Source organism: Platalea leucorodia, assembly GCF_965183815.1.
Source record: "Platalea leucorodia genome assembly, chromosome: 1".
NCBI classification, from domain to species: domain Eukaryota; kingdom Metazoa; phylum Chordata; class Aves; order Pelecaniformes; family Threskiornithidae; genus Platalea; species Platalea leucorodia.
The window spans coordinates 57,366,645-57,385,336 of NC_138823.1; the positions used below are offsets into that span (position 1 = coordinate 57,366,645).

The 18,692-nt window shown below is 39.2% G+C and overlaps 1 protein-coding gene across 1 annotated transcript in view; it reads right to left on the minus strand.

The window, feature by feature from the left end:
- The window catches only part of PIEZO2 (piezo type mechanosensitive ion channel component 2), a gene marked incomplete at both ends in the record, with an annotated part of 320,116 nt that overhangs the window by 51,267 nt on the left and 250,157 nt on the right, over window positions 1-18,692 (minus strand). The window contains 7 exons of the mRNA XM_082329045.1: window positions 2,382-2,541; window positions 4,350-4,446; window positions 5,668-5,911; window positions 13,875-14,040; window positions 14,482-14,583; window positions 14,727-14,931; window positions 16,709-16,909. Coding sequence (XP_082185171.1) covers window positions 2,382-2,541; window positions 4,350-4,446; window positions 5,668-5,911; window positions 13,875-14,040; window positions 14,482-14,583; window positions 14,727-14,931; window positions 16,709-16,909 — 1,175 coding nt within the window. The remainder of the gene's footprint in view (window positions 1-2,381; window positions 2,542-4,349; window positions 4,447-5,667; window positions 5,912-13,874; window positions 14,041-14,481; window positions 14,584-14,726; window positions 14,932-16,708; window positions 16,910-18,692) is intronic.

Below are 18,692 nucleotides of genomic sequence, written 5' to 3' on the forward strand. Positions count from 1 at the left end.
AATCACAGAGAACTCTCTGTTCCCTCTGTACACAACCTCATCTGCATAAAACAAAACTAATCCGAGTTCTGAAAGAAACAATCAATTACTCCAGAATACTAATCTGTTTACCGTCAATCATTTCAAGATTTGGGGCCCAACGTTGTGATCCCTACTCAGCCTGTAAGTTCCTCTAGCAGCTGTTCAAGGAATTCAGTTTCCAGTCCTCAAGAACACAGAACACGGGTGGGTTCAAGGCCGAGCTAGGACTTCTTGCACACCTCCAGGATTTGGTCTTTATAGTCATTTCAGTGTCATAATCACCTTGTCCCTCCACCTCAGCCCCCTGGAAGTGGTGAGCAAAGTCCAGCTTTATCTAGGGCCATGATGAGCATAGCTTCAGCTTCACTTTTACCCTCTGAACACTGCAGTGCTTTCAATCTGATGACACAAATCCTTGAGCAAGTTTCTGGTGTGCCAAAAGAATATGGCTTCTAACTCCATCTCATTAGAAATGTAACTGACTCATTGATTTGGATGTCCAGATCACGTCTTAGCCATTCTTCATTATTCGCTCATCAACTCTTGAAGACTCTCAAAGAGTCTGAAAGTCTCTCTCAAAGACATAGCATAGATTTAAAGCCTTTCTTTTGTCAGAAATTTGGTAAGAACAGCTATAGTTTAAGAAGTCTACTTCTAATCAATTTTTCAACCATGTTTTCTGTGAGATTAATGATTCTTCCATGTAATACACAGACAACTACAACCACATTTTTCCAAAGGAATAAAATCAAGACTGGTAATAATTACTGTCCCAAAGTGTGGCAAAATACAACAAAGAAGGACATGTTCTACTTAACAACTTGATCACTCCTAAATTCTTATGGCCTATTGAAAACTGTCGCTGAATCCTCATTGCTGTTGTTTGAATCACAATTTAATCTTATTTAGGTGAGTTAATATTAACTTTAACTAGAAGACAGGCTCAGACCATGCTGTCTGAATCCAAACCTGACCTTCTCCATTGTCCATGTAATTTCAAAACTTGGATTTTAGCAAGGCAAGCAGCTAGCTAAAAAAAAGAATTACATCACTATATTTATATTACCCTCCTTCCTGTAATATCTGAGCACTACCTGGTCATTAATACATTTATCTTTAAAAAGCTCCTGACACAGGCCAGTATGTCTCGACTTCTGCTGCCAGGGAACTCAAGCCTGGGTAGGTTCAGTAACTTACCAAAAGACACAAAGCTGGAAGCAGGAACCAAACATGTTTCTTGCAACCCAGCCCAGTGCCATTTACATGAGCCTGCTCTTTCCTTCTGGATGCAAACTTTCCAATTTAGGAGGCATTTTGATACTGATGATTTTGCTTTGTGCTATTTTCACTCTGAACACAGCGTACAAAAAAGCTACAAAAAGGCAGAATCCAGCAATCTTGGGCAGCAGCAGTGAAATCCACTCCAGAGCAAAAGTCTGAGAGAGGCAATATGGGTTGGAGGTACAGATCTTTTGGTAGCCCTGTTTACAGTGGTGGATTTTGTTCAGTACGGGCAGCTAAATATGTCCCCTTTTTAAAGTAATCCCTGGAGGTGGAAGAAGAGGAAGATAAAAAATACTTCTTTTCAGGACACACAAGCCAAATTTTGCCCTCAAACACAGACAGAAATCAATGTCCATATGTTTTACATGGAAAAAAAAATGCCACAATATATTTAATCCAATATTGACAAAAATGATTCCTTAGAAATCTTACTGAAATTAAAACCAGAATTTCATTCCTGACCTGCCTTCTTATTAAAAATCAGAAAAATCGTTGCACTAGTGATAGCTATGAGTGGATGCTTGTGGAAAAGTATAAGTAACAGGGCCAAAGAGGGTGATACTTCCTTGCCACACCTACTCAGTGTTCAGTGATGTGACACTTCCCAAGTGTCTTCCCGATGGTCTTCCCGAGCCAGATGTCATAACTTTCCTGTATTTTTCCTCATGCGACATTTTTGGAGTCATGACTTCTAAGGCCCTTTGCCTCAAACAGGCTCTGATAGCAGCGTGTTTTCTTTCCAAAGCTTAGAAACTCTGGCATTCACTCTCACACATATTGATGTTGAGAGAATTCTGCAGCACATGTCAACTTTCACAGCTTTTAATAAAGGCTATGAGAGCAGCAGACGGTGTTTGGTAGAAAAGATGGCTTAATTTCTGTCAAATTCTCAATTAATTTGTTTCTTCATGCATGCTTTGTCAGAGTTGGGATTTGCAATTATGAATTCAGCATGTATTGTTTAAACCAATGTTAAATACGAGGCGTCTTTTGGTACCACCTATCATAAACAAATAAGTATTGTAGCCATGAGAGACTTGAGCTGTTTCATTTCATTTTTTAAAACTTTATGTTACCTTGATGCTAGGATCTGAGAAGCTTTTATATCTGCAACCACATGCAGGAAGTAGTAACTCATGAAGACTCTTCTTTGCAGCAGTAGGAAAGCAAAACATATACTGTCCCAGATGATTCCTGCTTCGCCACTGGGCAGTTTACAATCTAGATTGTTGGTTGCTGGAAAAATACACCATCAGGACTGTTGTATTAAGTATTCTTTTATAATGTTTAATCAATTAAATAATCTTAGCCTTTAAAATTATTTGAATTGAGGTCTTTTAATTAGATGTTTCTTAAGAAAACTGACATGCATTTCCATTTGAAGTACAACATATTTTCTTTTACATCAAACTACAAAGCTTCCAACAATGTGATATTCCATGAAAACTGACAATTCACCAAAAGTGAACCATTTGCAAACAAATTCACCCTATCCTAATAAGAACTTTAAAACAAAGATTGGGAAAAAGTATTTTTTGTTAGCCTGAAATATTTGATTTCAGTATTTTCTGAAATGGCATGTTTCAATTTTTTTTTCATTTCAAAGTGACTTTTTGTCTCATTTTTCTATTAAGAACACAATCAACACGAGAAAGAAGTGTTTTATTTTTGTCAAAATAATTTTTTGACTGCCACCACCTATGATTTTTATTTTTCCTCTCCAGAACTCAGTTCAATGTTTCTTTCCATTGCATAAGAGAAAAAATATTTGAAACCACAAAACTACTTCCTTTGGGGTAGGAGGACACAGGCAGAGAGGAAATCCCATTCCTCCTACCTCTAGATTTTGGCTTGGGCTATTTCTTCCTTTCTGTCTTTCTTTATTCTCTAAAAGACAGTTCTCTTGGGGATATTAAAAAATTAAAACTGGGTTTTGTGGAGCTAGACTATAAACTAAATGGCCTATGCTGTCCTATAGAAGGGAGTAGAAGGACTCAAGGGACAAACTCTGGCTCGAAGCTGGCTTTACAATCAAGCAAGCCAGGCTAATGGGTCTGGAAGGTCAAGCTCCAAGAGCTTCAAAGCCTGCTGTGACCGTCCTCTGGGGAGTCAGAAACCTGTGTCAAAGTTTCTGTTGCTGCTAAAAAAGTTTTGGAACCACTGGGCACCATTTATCTTGTGAATTTGTGTCTTCATCCTTTCTTTTCCCCTACTTCACACTTATCTATTAGGATCAGACACAAAGACAGAATTTTTTTGCTGCAGACTCACTAGGATGACACAGTTCTTTAAATTCAGCAAAAAACACTGAAAAAAAATCAGGTGTTTTCAAACCATCAATCCAGGGTGTCAGGAGAAAGTGGAGCCAAAGTAATAGCTTGCTGAGAGGTGAACTGTCTTGCTCTCCATACTTCATTCCTCCCTTCTCTTACCTCCATCTATATATACTACCCACTCCCTCCCTGTTATCATCACAAGCATGCAAATAATGGCAAACAAATAAATTGCCTAAACTCACTATGCCTGTAAAAAATTACCACTCATGCTGGCTTGGCCTCTTGCCATTTCAGTGAGCTGAACTGGTTTACCCTTTGAGCAACTGAACGTAAGGCCTGCCACACAGGGAGGAGCGGGAGTCTGCAGCTGGGAAAAGGTGTGTTCTCCTTGCAGTGATGGTGAGCTGACATTTTAGCTCAAGTTGTACAGTAAAACCATACCCTCAAGTATCACATCACCTGCATATACAGGGGAACTGTGCTAAGCGCTGGTATCACCAAATTGTTCATTTACAGCAAACGCTGGTTGTGGGTATGTGCACAGGGGTGTTGATAGTTCTTTCAGTACGTGTCTCTCCTTCGGTTCTATGAAATAGTTTCAATGTTCTTTCTTGCTAGTCAATATAGGACCAAGCTGTATCAACTGAAATTGCAGGTATGATATTTCCACAAGGTAGTATTTCAGGAGGGGGCACAACTTAATTATGATAGAAGATTTTGAAGGTGATTCATTATAGAAAATTACAAAGAAAAATGAGCTATACTTACGAATACGGTAGCCTTTAACTGTACAAGCTAGGCTAAATGCCTGAATCAACCAGCAACTGTTCTTAATTAATGATTCAATGTAGCCACATGCTCCTAGCTGGAAAATAAAAGAACAGTTTCATATAACAAAACATAGCTGAAATAAAGATAAGCAAAATATTGCACCTCTTTACATTACATGAGAACATTGTGGCTGCCATTGGCTGTACTATATCTCATTAGTAAAACAGAGATTAGAAGAAAGAGTGTCTTTACCAGTGACACCCATCACTTTTAAATAGCAAGAATTTGTTCTTTCAATTATCAATGAGATAGGAGGTATGTGGGGTTTGTTTGTGCTTTTGCAGAGAAAGTGATACATCTGGCATGTGATGCAATGCGACAGCTAGAGCAACTTTTATGAATCACTGACTTAATCTTGCAAACATACATGGACAAGCTTAACACACGCGTAGCTCCACTGAATTCCCAAGCATAAAATGAAGCACATATGTAAGCATTTAGAACATTAGCAAATTCAAACCACCCATAATTCAATTTTATTTCAGTACAGTGACTTATATAAATGTAAAAAGAAAAATGTCTGCTCTTTTCAGTCCAGCACTAAAAATGTTCAAAGCTAAAAAGCAATTGCCAGGAATAAATCTAAATTTATCTTTCAAAAAGATTTAAATTACTGGCTTGTCTCAATCATCTCTCAGTGCCACTGCAAGAATCCACTCTAAAGAGTTAACTAATGTAAGAAAACCTTTAATATTTTGCAGAAGAATTTGACATTTAATTATCAAATAGATCTGTTTTCACCTGAATTTCACACTAGCTCTAAAGGAAATGGGAATGCAGTTTGCAATCTTGTAGTCAACTTCACTAATTACATCACATCACACAACAACTGCATCTAGTACTAGGCTTGAAAATGCTAGCTTTAAATAAAAGGTTTAATTAAATGTGCACTATTTATTGATGATATGACTAATCTTGCTCTTCTTACTCGTTTCTCACTCCACTGAGATTTTCACAAGACTTCTAAGGAGAGACTTTACTAGGCAAAGAAACCAGAACCTGGCCCTTTGAAAACAGCTTGTGAGCTTTCACAGAGCTCAACTGAATACAAGTGTGCACATTTTCCTATAATGTATATGCATTACCATTCCCTGGATATGCACTTGCAGTTTCTGAATTAAAAGGGAGCCTGCTTTGTGCTTGCAGAAGGCTGTGGTCCTGAAAAAGTATTTTTAATGACCACTCAACGCACTGTGCACACGTCCAATGAAACCACAGAGGTGCTCACGGCAGAGGAAAGGTAGCAGCAACCTACCGAGAGGATATTCTTCATTGTGATCACAAAGATGTTGTATGCAATCAGCCAGTCCCAGTAACGCAGAATGCTCCTGATGGGCTTCAGCAACAGATCTCCACCAAAGAGAAGGAAATAAAAGCAGGCTACCAAGTAGCCCATGCAGAATATGCTGATCCTTGTGGTTCCCGTTATGAAGATGATAGTAAGCACAAACCAGAAGAGGTAACTAAATATTATCACCTTATACATGTCTAAGTAGGACCTGGAATTAAGAGAAGGAGAAAAAGTTACCATTTTCTGAGGGCAATGCTACCTTTCCTCTACCTGTGCTGCTAGCCAACACTTACGCCTAAGGTCTACTGAGTGTTCTCATCCCACTTCAGCATTCGGTCACCTGCTTAAGTGTAACACCAAGGTCAGTGGGTCTGCCTGGCTCATGTGCTCACTTCTAGCTCATTTGCAAGTGCATAAGCACCCTGGTACACCCTGTCAGGGCACTTTGCATCACGTGGGATCAAGCTTTGCATCAACATGAAAGGGGGAAAAAACACGCTCTCACCAAAGTTCATGATAGAGTGATATTATCTGGCAATGCCACATATGCAATTTAAAAGCTATCTGAGATCATCTTTTAAGACGTCTGAGCAATACTATAGCAAATCTGTCTTCAAAAGCCAGCTACAGTACTCCACTGCAAACAATTCTGTATTTATTGATGACTACTAGGGAATTCAGTCTGGTTAAAAGCCTAGTTTTCAAAGGCAACTGCTAAAAATTTCTTTCTCCAGTGGAGATCAACTGTAAAAGTTTTGAGGGGTAAAAGGTTTCTACAGAATGTAAATCTGATAGAATTTAGTGAAACGTTTGCCAGGAAGCTACGAGACCGAGCTATCTGAAATCAGCCTGGCCCACAGTGGGAAAGAGTGAGAAACAATTTGGTATTTTCAGATTCCTTAAAATCTTGACTTAATATTGACTCAGTGAGCTTTCAAATAAGAGTATCTGCCAAAGGCAATACCGAATACTACATATAGCTAAACACTGCAAAACCAACTAATTCTTAATTTCCCCCTGTTTAGTGTTTTGATTCCAGATGTAACTGTGTTTTCAGGGTCTGTTCAGTCAGGCTGTGAAACTAGATTTGTCAGGAAAACAGGCAGAGGGACAGCACTATAGGAGTACACATTTACCTAAGCCAAACCATGTAAGGAGTAAATGAACTAAATGCACTGTTTGAAGCCACATAAAAAGGCTCCTGCTGCTTGATGTTCTCAGGCTCAGAACTTTCTAGGACTATGTATTTATAGTCCTACATTTATAGGCTTGTATTATACATTTCACTTGCCGAAGCCAACCAGAGAGGCATTTGATGAAAGGTAATGAGAAAGCCCCTTTATGTTTATTTCCCACAAACAATTAAGAAATTTGTGGACTACTGCCTGCCAAATCTAAAAATGTCATGACTTTAGAGATCCTACTGGGTTTTGGGTGATAAAACATTAAAAAAGAATCTATACACACTGGCAAAATGAAGAAGCTGAAGACATCAGTTGAACAGGTCTTCACTAACTTAATATGCACTGGAAATGGTGTTCTCACTGTATCTCCAGAAGAAACAACCATAATAACCATGTTCCTTTAATAACTATTGATGTGTGGGATGGCTAGGAAGAGATCACCTTCCTGATACTGCTCTAACAATTGCAGTATTTCAAAAATCTTGTCCTCTGCTACCAACAAAATGCATCAGCATCTTTTGAGAAAAGCCCAAAATGGAACTGAATTGATCAAACAAACAAGAGTATCTTAATACTCTTCAATAAAAATGGACTCTGACTCTTAAAGACAACTGGACCTGGCTGGATCCAAACTTTCCAACATATACACATGGCATTTGGTTGAGTCACAGTCCAACAGCAGATATCACTCTCAGATTAAAACTTCCAGAAATTAGAGAGAATATAAAAAGGAAGAGAATAATTTAGCTATTTTTTTCACTATAATGTTAAACATTTGCTACATTTTAGCAGTCATCTAAAATACTAAATACAGCTGTTTTCCTTCTCAAAATATACATTAAATATAATAGCATTGGACATCTCTAAAACAAACAACAAAACAGGATGTAAAGAAAAGCTTCTCAAAAGGCAGGAGGCAATACAACTGTGTCAGGTGACAAATGATGTAGTTCTTAGAAATGGAAATCTTTCTGATTTTTAAAACTATGCAATTACAAGCAAGCTCAATCATAAAAATGGCTCCCAAGAATTCACCTTGAAGTGGACATCTTACCAAATGGTATTTGAACAAGTCATCCAGGACACATGTGAGCAATGAATATCACCAGCCATCCCAGGTACCTCTGCGCTGGCCCAAGAACAACGCCACACTGAACACAATGGACAGAAATACACCTGAGCAGTCTCAGGTAGGTAAACTATTCCTGAAACCACACTTCTTTCATTTGCAATATGCAAAAACTCCTTGTCTGTTACAGTGTGGAGTCACACATCCCCCTAATATTCATTAATTGTTTATAATGATATAGGTAGGTCAAGTGCTTTAAGAGCAGGAACGAAGACTTGTGTTGGGGGGGCAGTCCTCAACACATTGCCTCTCAAATCACTTGACACATTCTCAGATGAAAATCTTTAAATTCTGCCTCAAACTCCAGAAAGTTAGGAAGTGAGGTGTTTCAGTTCCTTGCTCTGGAGATTATAATGCAACAGTGGGAGGCTGAACCACAAAGCCACCCCCACAGTTAAAAAGACTCTACACAAACACAGGACTTCAGTAAGGGTGCTTACTCTCTGTTTGAAAACTTCTTCATAGACAGCAGAAAATGCTTAGTCTTGGACAGCATATACCATAATTTTATGCTTTCACTGCAGACCACACAGATCATTAGTTTAATGCCATGTAAACCTTCCAAACCTCATCTTCTAAGTGGTCTTTAAATCCACATCCAGTCACAGAGATGAGAGGCCACCCTCAGGATGTGGGATTTGACAATACACCTAGGAAATCTGAGCAGCTGCTTCCCAAGGGGACAGTCCCACTCCCCTTCATCCCCTCAGCTCTGTGTTCCAGCCCCTTCTTTGGCTTTGGCTCTTTGAATTGGTTTCAAGAAGCAAATTTGCAAAAGTGTATTTATTTTGGGGAGAGGACAGAAGGAAGGGATACTTTTCTGCCCATTCAGCCTATGAACCAACTCACTGCTGGTGTGATGAATGCAAAGGCGGGAGTGTGCAGCTGGGGGCCAGGAATACAGCCACACATCTGAGGAAGATTAGCCACTACACCAGTGTACCAAGAGCATCAAACTACGGCTTTTGGTAGCATGATAACCTCTGAATGAGAAATTACACAGAAGAAACCTGAAAGACGAATGAAAAATAAAACATGCTGATTTGCCAACTGTGTCATTAGCAGAACCCACTGATCCTCTGGATAGCATTTTGGAAAAATTTACCATATCACTTTGCTCAAAACCAAGGAAGACAAAGTCTGAAGTTCATTCCACCCATCCATCAACGCTATTGTAACCTCAGATGGCTCTCTATATCAGATGATCTGCTTTTCTTTATTAAAGCTTTATTAGTCTTATCATGATTGCTTCAATATTTTATTTCCACAGGAATTAATTTTTAACTGTAATACAATCCAGCCTGTTGCAAAAAGATTGCTCTAGGTGTAGTTGTGTTCCCAGCATGCTTAATGGTGTGTTTGGCTGTGGCCAGTCTAGTGTCCCGACCTCTGCCTGCAGGCACCAAGAGGTGCTGATGCTGCAGCTGACAATCCCTTTGAGGAAAGGTGTTTGTCCTCAGCGAGCGCTTTGAAGTTTAGGGAAAGAACACACTTCTGCTTACACACTGATGAGAGAGTATTGTGCTGTTGCACTGACTGATACAGCTCAATGCTTCTTCATGCTGGAGGAGCTGCTGTGATGTAGCTTCATTGCCTTCCCTTATCAGCCACCTGTGTTGCTCTGACTGTGGCTCGCCATCTCCATATAACATCAGGGCTCTTCCTGCAGCCCTCTTCCGATGCCCACCCTCTCCCTCTCCTCCAGGCATATTATCCCTATATATATGCATTCTGCAAGCTACCTCTACTCCCCAAATTTCTTCTTCCTTTCCGCTCTTCCCTATCTCCTGTTCCTTACATTCTTAGCAGCCTGTGTGACCCTGCATCACACTCCATTTCCCCTTCTAATCCTGACATTGCTAATTTCTCACCAAGCCAAGCCTTTCCCTGTAACTCTATTTCAGCCTTCAGAAGGCAGCTTCATTGATTTTCCCTTTGTCAATAGCTACATCGAAGCTTCTGAAAATTATCTGCTTTATTTCAATGGACTTCTTCAAATTTAGTGTCGTGGATCCTAGTGTCTTAGTCCCTTCTATTTTCATCAGGACCTCTCCTGGGACTGATGTTCTCTTACTTTCACTGTCTTACGAGTGGGCATCTTCCTTCATGCTTCTATCCACTTTAAAAATTCCCAAATCCAAAGTTGTGTTATTTGTTGAGGCTCATTTTATTAGCAAGAAAATGTTTATCTGTTTTATACAACAAATATGACGAGAAGCCTGTAATGATGATTTGCAGATCCTCTCTCACTACCCTAAGTTAGAAGTGTAGTTCCAAGAAAGACATTACAGCTGCCTTTGAGAGACTCCACCTGACTCACCTGATCATGCTTCCCAGGGTGCAGGTATTAAAGGGGACAATTCAATGACTAGCTGTTAATACTGTTTCTGCTCTTAAGAGGAAAAAAGTAGATTACAATCCCAAATTTTTTCCCTGTTAGTGTCTAGGAGAACATCTGAAAACTGCTTGGGAACCGAAATGAGGATTTTCCAGCATTAGAGACTGTGGGAAAGGATTATCCTCAGTGAAGTCACTTTAAATCCTGTTTCATTTTAAAAGCTCCTACTTCTGTTCTTCGTTTTTATTTCTGTTTCAAAGGCCTTGGTTGTGCTCTCCCTTGGGGTCAAGCACATATCCCCTGAGAAATCTGGGGGTGGAAAGACAAGAAAATTTCAGGATATCTCTTCCTTAGACTGTATTTATCATTGTTGAGCTCAAGTATTTCTCCAGAGAGAAGGAAACTAAGCATTTGGAAATATGTTCTTTTTCTGCCACTGTTTATATTGCAGTTAAAAGGTTTTTATTCATGCTTACTAGAACAGTGACCAACTGGCATCTTCTCAAGGGAAGAGACACATCAGAAAGGGTGCTTCACTCTGCAACTGCCACTTCTTTTACATGGCAGTAAATACACATCGGGCTTCTAAGAAAACACATGAATACTAAGCACTCTTTTTTTTATGCTTTGTAATTTATTCATAACCAGGTTGTCTTCACTTATTTGTTTGGCTCTTTCTGACTGACTTCTGGAGAAATGCCATTTATCATTTCACTTGCTTGGATAAGCTTTGAACCAAATTGTTGTCCATGTTACTAACTATTTAGACCATTCTGAAACTTCTATGGCAAAATGCAAGAAATTTTTTTAGACAAAGTCCTTTCAGTTCCAAATTGTCTTGGATGGAGGCCAGATACACACATTTTCTTCTGAGGTATATCTTTGGTGGATTCTCCAGAGCTTGAGAGTCCTTCTTTTTAAAGATTTATAATCCCTAATAAAAGATTCAGTTACTTTAAGAGACTGTCCAGCCATCCTCTGGTGCTTCTTTGAAGCAAATTAGGCATTTAAGATTGCATATGTGCAATATAACATCATCTAAAACCTGGGAAAATCTGCATTGTAGTGAAACCACTGAAGGAGATACTTAAGGGCTCAAAGAAAGACACCATCAAGAACATAAGCTCTATTACACAGTTCATACTAAAGGACGGTCTGTTTATACCTATATACACCGTTCTACAAGTATGTTCCCATTACAGATTCAGGAAGCTAACACTATAAACCAAAAAAAAAGAGAAGCTACAGCTTACCTGCCCAAGCATCTACAAGAAAGGATATCATAAACAGGAATTTCCTCTGTTCCCGAAATTAATGGGTTTTCTGTTCATTTGATGGATTTTTCAAACAAAAATGTCCCTGTTCTGTTTCTTTCTCTGCCTTGTTCTTTTCATTCTACTTCTTATTCACACAACATAAAACTATCACATGAAACAGTTGCACAGATTCCTGTATTTAGCTGGAACAACTATAAAGTCATCATGGTTTATTTGTTCAGCTCACCACTACTAACGAGATTCTTTGATTTTCTGTTTTTTTGTACTCTCCACCAGCAATATTACTTACTGCTTAATATAAGTTGTAAACTCCCAATTAAATGATTGCATATCGTTAATCATCTATACACAGGTCTATTTTGTCAGCACATGCCAAGCAGTGTGTTTGAATGGATGCAATGCCACCAATGACTTCAAGCTGATGCATACCATGCATACGAATCAAAACACAAAACTTAACCCAAAGGACTGTGGACAGGCAGCAGGCCAGCTCAGCTTGGACTTTGCTTTCCATTATAAACCTGACGTTGATTCCCATCCAAAATCTTCAGAGAACATCCTCTGTGCTTCAAACTTTTAATGCTTGGCCATTTGGGAATATCTTCTACAGATGACCAGAAATACCTACCAGATTCCAGGGAACTTTGAAAAGATGCCAAAAAAGGCTGTTTAAAAAGCAGCGATTTTCTTGCCTCTTTTTCCCTTCTGAAGATAGCCTTAAAACACATTCCCATCATTAATGAGTTTTTTTCATGATGATTTTTTTTCTGGACTAAAGGGGGAAAATTCCATCTTTTCTTTCTGCCAGTAACCATGTCACCAGTGATGGCCCTTGCTAGTGATCAATCACATCAGTGTGCCTGATCCAACTTAGCTTTTGCTAAGACAAACACCACCACAGTGGCAAGAAAAAAATTCAGGCAATCCCCCCTACACATTCCTTTCAACCAAGCCCTATATGGCAGATGTCTTTTGGAAAGCATCCCCACTTGATGGAGCATTTTGAAGAGAGATTATGACTTCTTTCTTTCTGCTTGTGTTCCTGGATCTAGAGCACTGGATCCACTGTGTAGACTGGAAGTATTCAAGGGGGAGAACCATTCACCCTTTGCCCAGGAGTAAGTATAAATCTCTGGACAAATGAGTCAACTGAACGTGTTTCAATGGTCTCCTCTTCAAGCTATTTAAAGATAGATTTGGCCACCATTTCTAACAGAAACAGCAGGATCAGCCTAAAGATCTTGAGAAGGGTTCTGGTGATAGCACTCTTCTGGTAAAAGAAATAGAAGTTTATCAGCAAAAGGGAGATTTTGCTATACGCTAGTTCATTTTTTTTTAAATTCCTTTCACACTCAGACATCTGTTGGTAACATGCATTCACAAAACAAACACCTAGTCTGACAAAACACAACAGCTAAGAAATCTTATTCTTCCCATTTACTCTTGTAATACTGCATCAAACTCGGAGACAACTTCAATTAAGAGTATGCCCAGCACAACTCAGAAGAGCTGAGCTAATCCATGTTTGCTGAAATGATCACATCGGAATGGCTCCATTGTTTGAAGACCATCCAGAACACAATGTCTCAGGCTCCGCCCCCTTTTTATATTATTCACCTTCTTAAACAACCTTACATGAATGTTGAGAAACAGGAAAACATGCCAGTTGTCCTTCCAAGACAATTTTAATGTTCTTATGCATAGGTGAAATATCACAAAGGGCAGTTTCTTACATTAGAGTATTATTTTGATTGTACTGGGACAACCACTCAGCAGGACATGACTGACGACTTTGTGGGATTAAACACATACATGGGCAAATTCAGACTACAATGGATTCTTGCTAACATGCCTGTGCTTTGGGGGAAGCCACCAGAGTGCTGAAGGCCACCATAAACACTGCCTTACAGGCCATTCATGGAGGGAATATATACTTCCAGGCAAATTTATCACTGAACATCCCCCTGGGGAGCACTTAAAACAATCAGCAGTATTAGGAAGACTTGTTTTCATCTGCCCTTTTCTAAACCAGAAGCTGATTACCCAGAAGCTAACTATCTGCTGTCTCATACAGCAGTAAAAGGTACATTATGAGATGGGAACATACATGAATATAAATTCCAAGTAAAACTGGAAGCTGTAAGGGTTACTTTCATGCTAGAGAACTTTACAAAAAGGAGGTGCTGTATTTTCCAAGTGTTTAAGATTCAGTTCTTAAGATTCTATGATTCTATGATTCTTACCGGCAGTGAATGAAGTCAGGAACAGGATTATGCTGGCTAAAAGATGCTGCATCAAGATTCATGCAAATTTCCACGTTGTCTCCAGCTATGATTCGTACTGCAGCTTTATTTTCATCCTCAAATGTCTGCCTTTGTAAGGATGCACACAGCAGCAACATGAAATCATCTAGGAGAAAGCAGTGGTTGCAAGAAAAAATTCAGTCATTAACTTAGGTGTAGGGAGTGGTGGCGATATATTATAATGTAGCTACCAGACTGTTTTCCCCACACTTTGAACCTCCAAGACTGTGCTATTTTCAACACTGATTTGAAATTTATTGATGTATTTAGGTTTTTTTACCTGTCATCTTCTATGATTTTTATTGAGAAATAAATTAGAAAAGGGGAAAAAATTAATACTTTTTGATGCTGCTTCATTAAAAATGGGATACGGAGAAAACATGCAGAAATTACTAATTCTTTGAATTTTTCTACTGCATACAAAGCCACACTTAGTATTCAGTCTGCCACAGAATATGTCAGCTTGCTACTGAAGAGCAAATAAAAGGCTGGCTTCAAATTACACTGTACAGATGTACACTTCACAACTATGTGCTAAAACACTTACAGACAAGGAAGACAGGGTTAGGTCTCACAATGAAGTCTGGAAAGTATAACCACTTTATGATGTTGGAGTTGAAGTTGGCATTACCACTTCTCCATGGATAGTCTGTATGACAGAAGCACGCAAAAATGCAATCAGTACTTTATAACAATTACTTCATCCTTTTCTTCTGAATACTTATCAATTTTCCAGCACTTTTCTGTGAAAGCAAACAGCAGTAATTGCCCATAAAGGGTAAGTGTCCTCACCTTTACAAGGAGCAGGTGGGATGCCAATGCAAAGGAAGTACTGGAAGGTAATGATGCATGCCAGAAAACAGCAGTATTTTGGCCAGATCTCTGCAATAGCTTTTCTTCTACGTCGATACAATACAGCAATCAGCCAGAAGGCATGAATCATGGCATAAAAATCCATTCGTTGACCAATTACATTCACTGATAGAAGAAAACAAGTCTGGGAAAGAAGCAAAAGAAACATAAGCAACATTTGCAACCTGATGGCTAGTTAATGCAGCAATGATAAACTATTCTGGATTCTGACAGAATGCTTGAACATGTGCTGGGGCTGACTGCAGGAACCCTGTGCAAACCAACACACTAAACCAGTTTGTATCTTTCCAGCAGCAATCTCCCCAACCCCAATCCCCCAAATTTTCGATACTCATTTCTATGAGTGTCAACTACATGAATACAGCACTAAAGCAGGTTTCCATTATGTGGTATCTAAAGATACAGAATGGAAAGAGCATTGTCACAGTAGCCTATACGTGAAATGTTTAATTGTTGCCAAGCAAAGCACATATTACACAGCCATATATTTTGATAGCACTTACAGATGTGAAAAAGAAGAGGAACTATTAAGAATAACAACAACTGAAGTGTATCCTCATGTGGGAACCAGACAAAAAGAAAAGGGATTTAGATGGTATAACTTCTATTGGCTATAGACAAATCCAGTCAATTGCTGTAAGGCAGTTTTAGTTTTCCATTCGTCTAAAGGCTCTGCATCCCAGAGCATTTCTGTTCTCTGGCTCCACTTAAAGTAGTCCCTTCACTCAGTGCCATGAAGCATGTTTTCAAACTCAGTGAATAATTCCTAGTGAATTGTTTATTCAGGCCACTTCACTATTTTGATTTTCTCTCTCCTCAGATTAGGATAAGGTTAAATTTATTTCCTGAAGGAAAGAGCTTGCTGATTAATTTTAATTTTCACTCATTCTTAATCCTCAGACTGCCTGTGAACAGTTTACTGTGTTTATCAGTTGCAAGGGTGGTAGTGTTTAGTAGATACATCAAGAGGATCATTATGATTAGATTTGGGATGCATTAGCCTGGGACTTGCCTTCTGCAGATAATCATAGAAATTTGTGAAAAATCACTATTTCTACAAGCATTTTTGAAAATACATTTCATGTGTCTGTGAACAAACAGACGAGGTAAGGGAACAGAGATGAAGCCTTTTTTTTTTTTGTGGTACTCATTCAGGAACAACTTGTCTTCAAGGCAGGTTCAGTTCTGATGTTTTGCTGCTGGATTGGGTGAAACAGATAGAAGGAATACATTAGCTGAGCATAAGCCCCAGCAGTCTGGGCCACTGTTGCTGGCAAACAGACAAGCATATCTACTAAATCGGACACCTACCAGATATTTAGGATACATCATGGATCTTCAGAAAAAACCCTTCACTCCTTTGTACCTGCCTCTCCTAATTCTCTGTGTGTTTCTTGTCTACTCAAAAGGTCTTTGGAGAAAAAACTTTGTCTTACAGTAGTGGCACAAAGCAGCAATAACATTCTCTGGAGCTCTTGCTTCTGCAGATTGCTAACAGCTATAGTAACAAGTATAAAAAAGAAGGATGCGTTTGTGCAGCCAGAGGCAAAAGAAGCTTAGAAATGTTTAAATAGAGACAATGGCCTGCTAGCCCCTGCTTTCTTCTTCTGCTCCTGCAGTCCCTGGTTCCCTCTGTGTGTGTGTGTACATGAGACAGTATGCCTCAATTCTGTCCCTTGTTCCATCTGTTATCCCTTTTGTTGAGTTATAAATAAGACATACAAAGAAAAGCAAGAGGAGAACCACTACTAGTAGATAGATAGCCGCTGTGGCAAGGTCTAACATGAGTGACGACTAAGAAGCATCCAGCTGTCAAACATAGTCCAAGCTAGTATTCAAAAATAACACAATCAAAAGGTTTTGAATGATAGTCTAAAGAAAATTAACATATAGTGATTTACCTCCAGACCAAACTTGTAGAAGAAATAGTTTATGAAATACTTGACACAGTTTACCAGTCCGTCATCCAGATGTGCTCTTGTAATATCATGGAAAATGGTTTTAGTCACGGGAGTGGTAAGGTTATTTCGACATCTGTAGTACTCTTGATGACGGTAGATTGTAACTTCAAAAGCCAGAATAGCCAGCATCAGTAAGTTATTCTATGGGAGACACAATCAGAAGAATATTAAATAAAAATCAAACCCACAAAAAGCTGATGAGCTTAAATCCATGAATACTCAAAAGGATGTTGCCACTTAGAGCTTCCGCACTCCAGGATGCACTGGCACCTATTCCCAGCTACTATCATTGAAACAAAGTAAGGTTCCTACCACTTCTTGGGTTTTGATGAGACATACTGACATGCAAAAGATACATTTAAAGACATTCGTTAAAAAATATTATAATGAACACTAGTTGTGGAAAGGAAGGGGAGGGAAAACGCATTGACCCATCCATGTGCCCTCCCATGTTTCATAGCTTCTCTTAAGACATCGTGCTTTGCTTTGCAGGAGACAGAGGATACAAGCATACACAAAGCCATCTGCAGGGGTTCAGCTGGCAAGCACTAAACTTCCTAAAACTGCAAGGGTGCTGGGTAGTGCAAATATATCCTGGATACTCTTTTAAATGAACAGTCTATCTGCCAGTCTTCACTCAGGCACAGCTCCTTCTGCCCCAAAGTCAGATTGACTGGGATGCAGTCTTGAGCAGCTCTGAAGTGAGTTTTTGTCTCTGAGGAGGGAGATCTGCCCTGTGCTCAATGGAAGAGAGGTATTAACCAACTCCAAAAGTTGGTTAAAAAGACCAACTCAAAGAAAGTCCCTCAAGGAAGCCATAACTGAAGCTGAAGAGGCAATCTCTAGATCTCTGTTCACTGAGAAATATTTGGGACAAGAATGTCCTGAGACAGGTGCCACTGGGTTGTTTTGGTTTGGGTTTTGTTTTTTTCTTGACAAGAAGTTATTTTTGCTTGCTGTCCCTGGGCTTCCTATTCTTGTTGGGGAGAGTTTTACATAATCCATCATAGATAGGCTCCTCACTTCAACACTGCAGACGTTTTGAATGTCTGTTATTAAAGGGGCATAACAGAAACACACCAAGACTTGAAGCTCGGGACCTTCAGGTCTAGCACTGAACTGAATTTCTCTATGTAGAGGAGACATTTTATTTGCTAACTCAATGAAAACCCTCCTATAATAATTTCTGATCCCAAAGTATTATCTATTTATAGCTGTAAAGCTCCTAGCATCAAGCCAGACACCAGTAGGCAACTTCACTCTCCATGCAGAACTCTTGGGTCAGTAATTGCTCTTCCCCACATATATTCCGAACTGTGGGAGATGCATGGCTAAGGGAGTGAGAGGCAGAGGCACTACCAGGGCCTGATATGTTGACCACCAGAGCTTGGCAGGTCTTCCTTACACAAACAAAGCACACAGAGGTAAGCTCTCAGGGAAGAAATGAGGAATACATCTAGTTAGATCAAAACTTGCTGTTGTTCAATCAGCAATTTTATGACAACCTTAAACTCTGTATACAAAATCTTGGAGATTCTTTAAATTAAGAAGAGACATGCAAGGTTTCCCCTGGGAGTTTGTGCATTTTTATTCTAAGTAGGGTTTTTTACTCAAGACAGAAATAATAAAATATCGCTCACAGGCATCAACCAAAAAATAGAGAAACAATGACATATATTTACTAGTGTCTGAATGAATTATTCCCTTAGCTCATTATATTTTCTAAGCTGTGGCTAAGGAATAAGCACTTAAAAAAATTAACTGCTTATGGCATATACTGTCATTCAAGGCAATTACTCCAGTTAGACCCATCAGTCCTTTGGTACCTGAAAGCTAGGTACCTCTTAATTACTTAGAGTTCTTAAATATCACATTTCTTAGAGTGCTTTTAACAGATGCTAGAGTCAGAAAGCCATACTTCTAC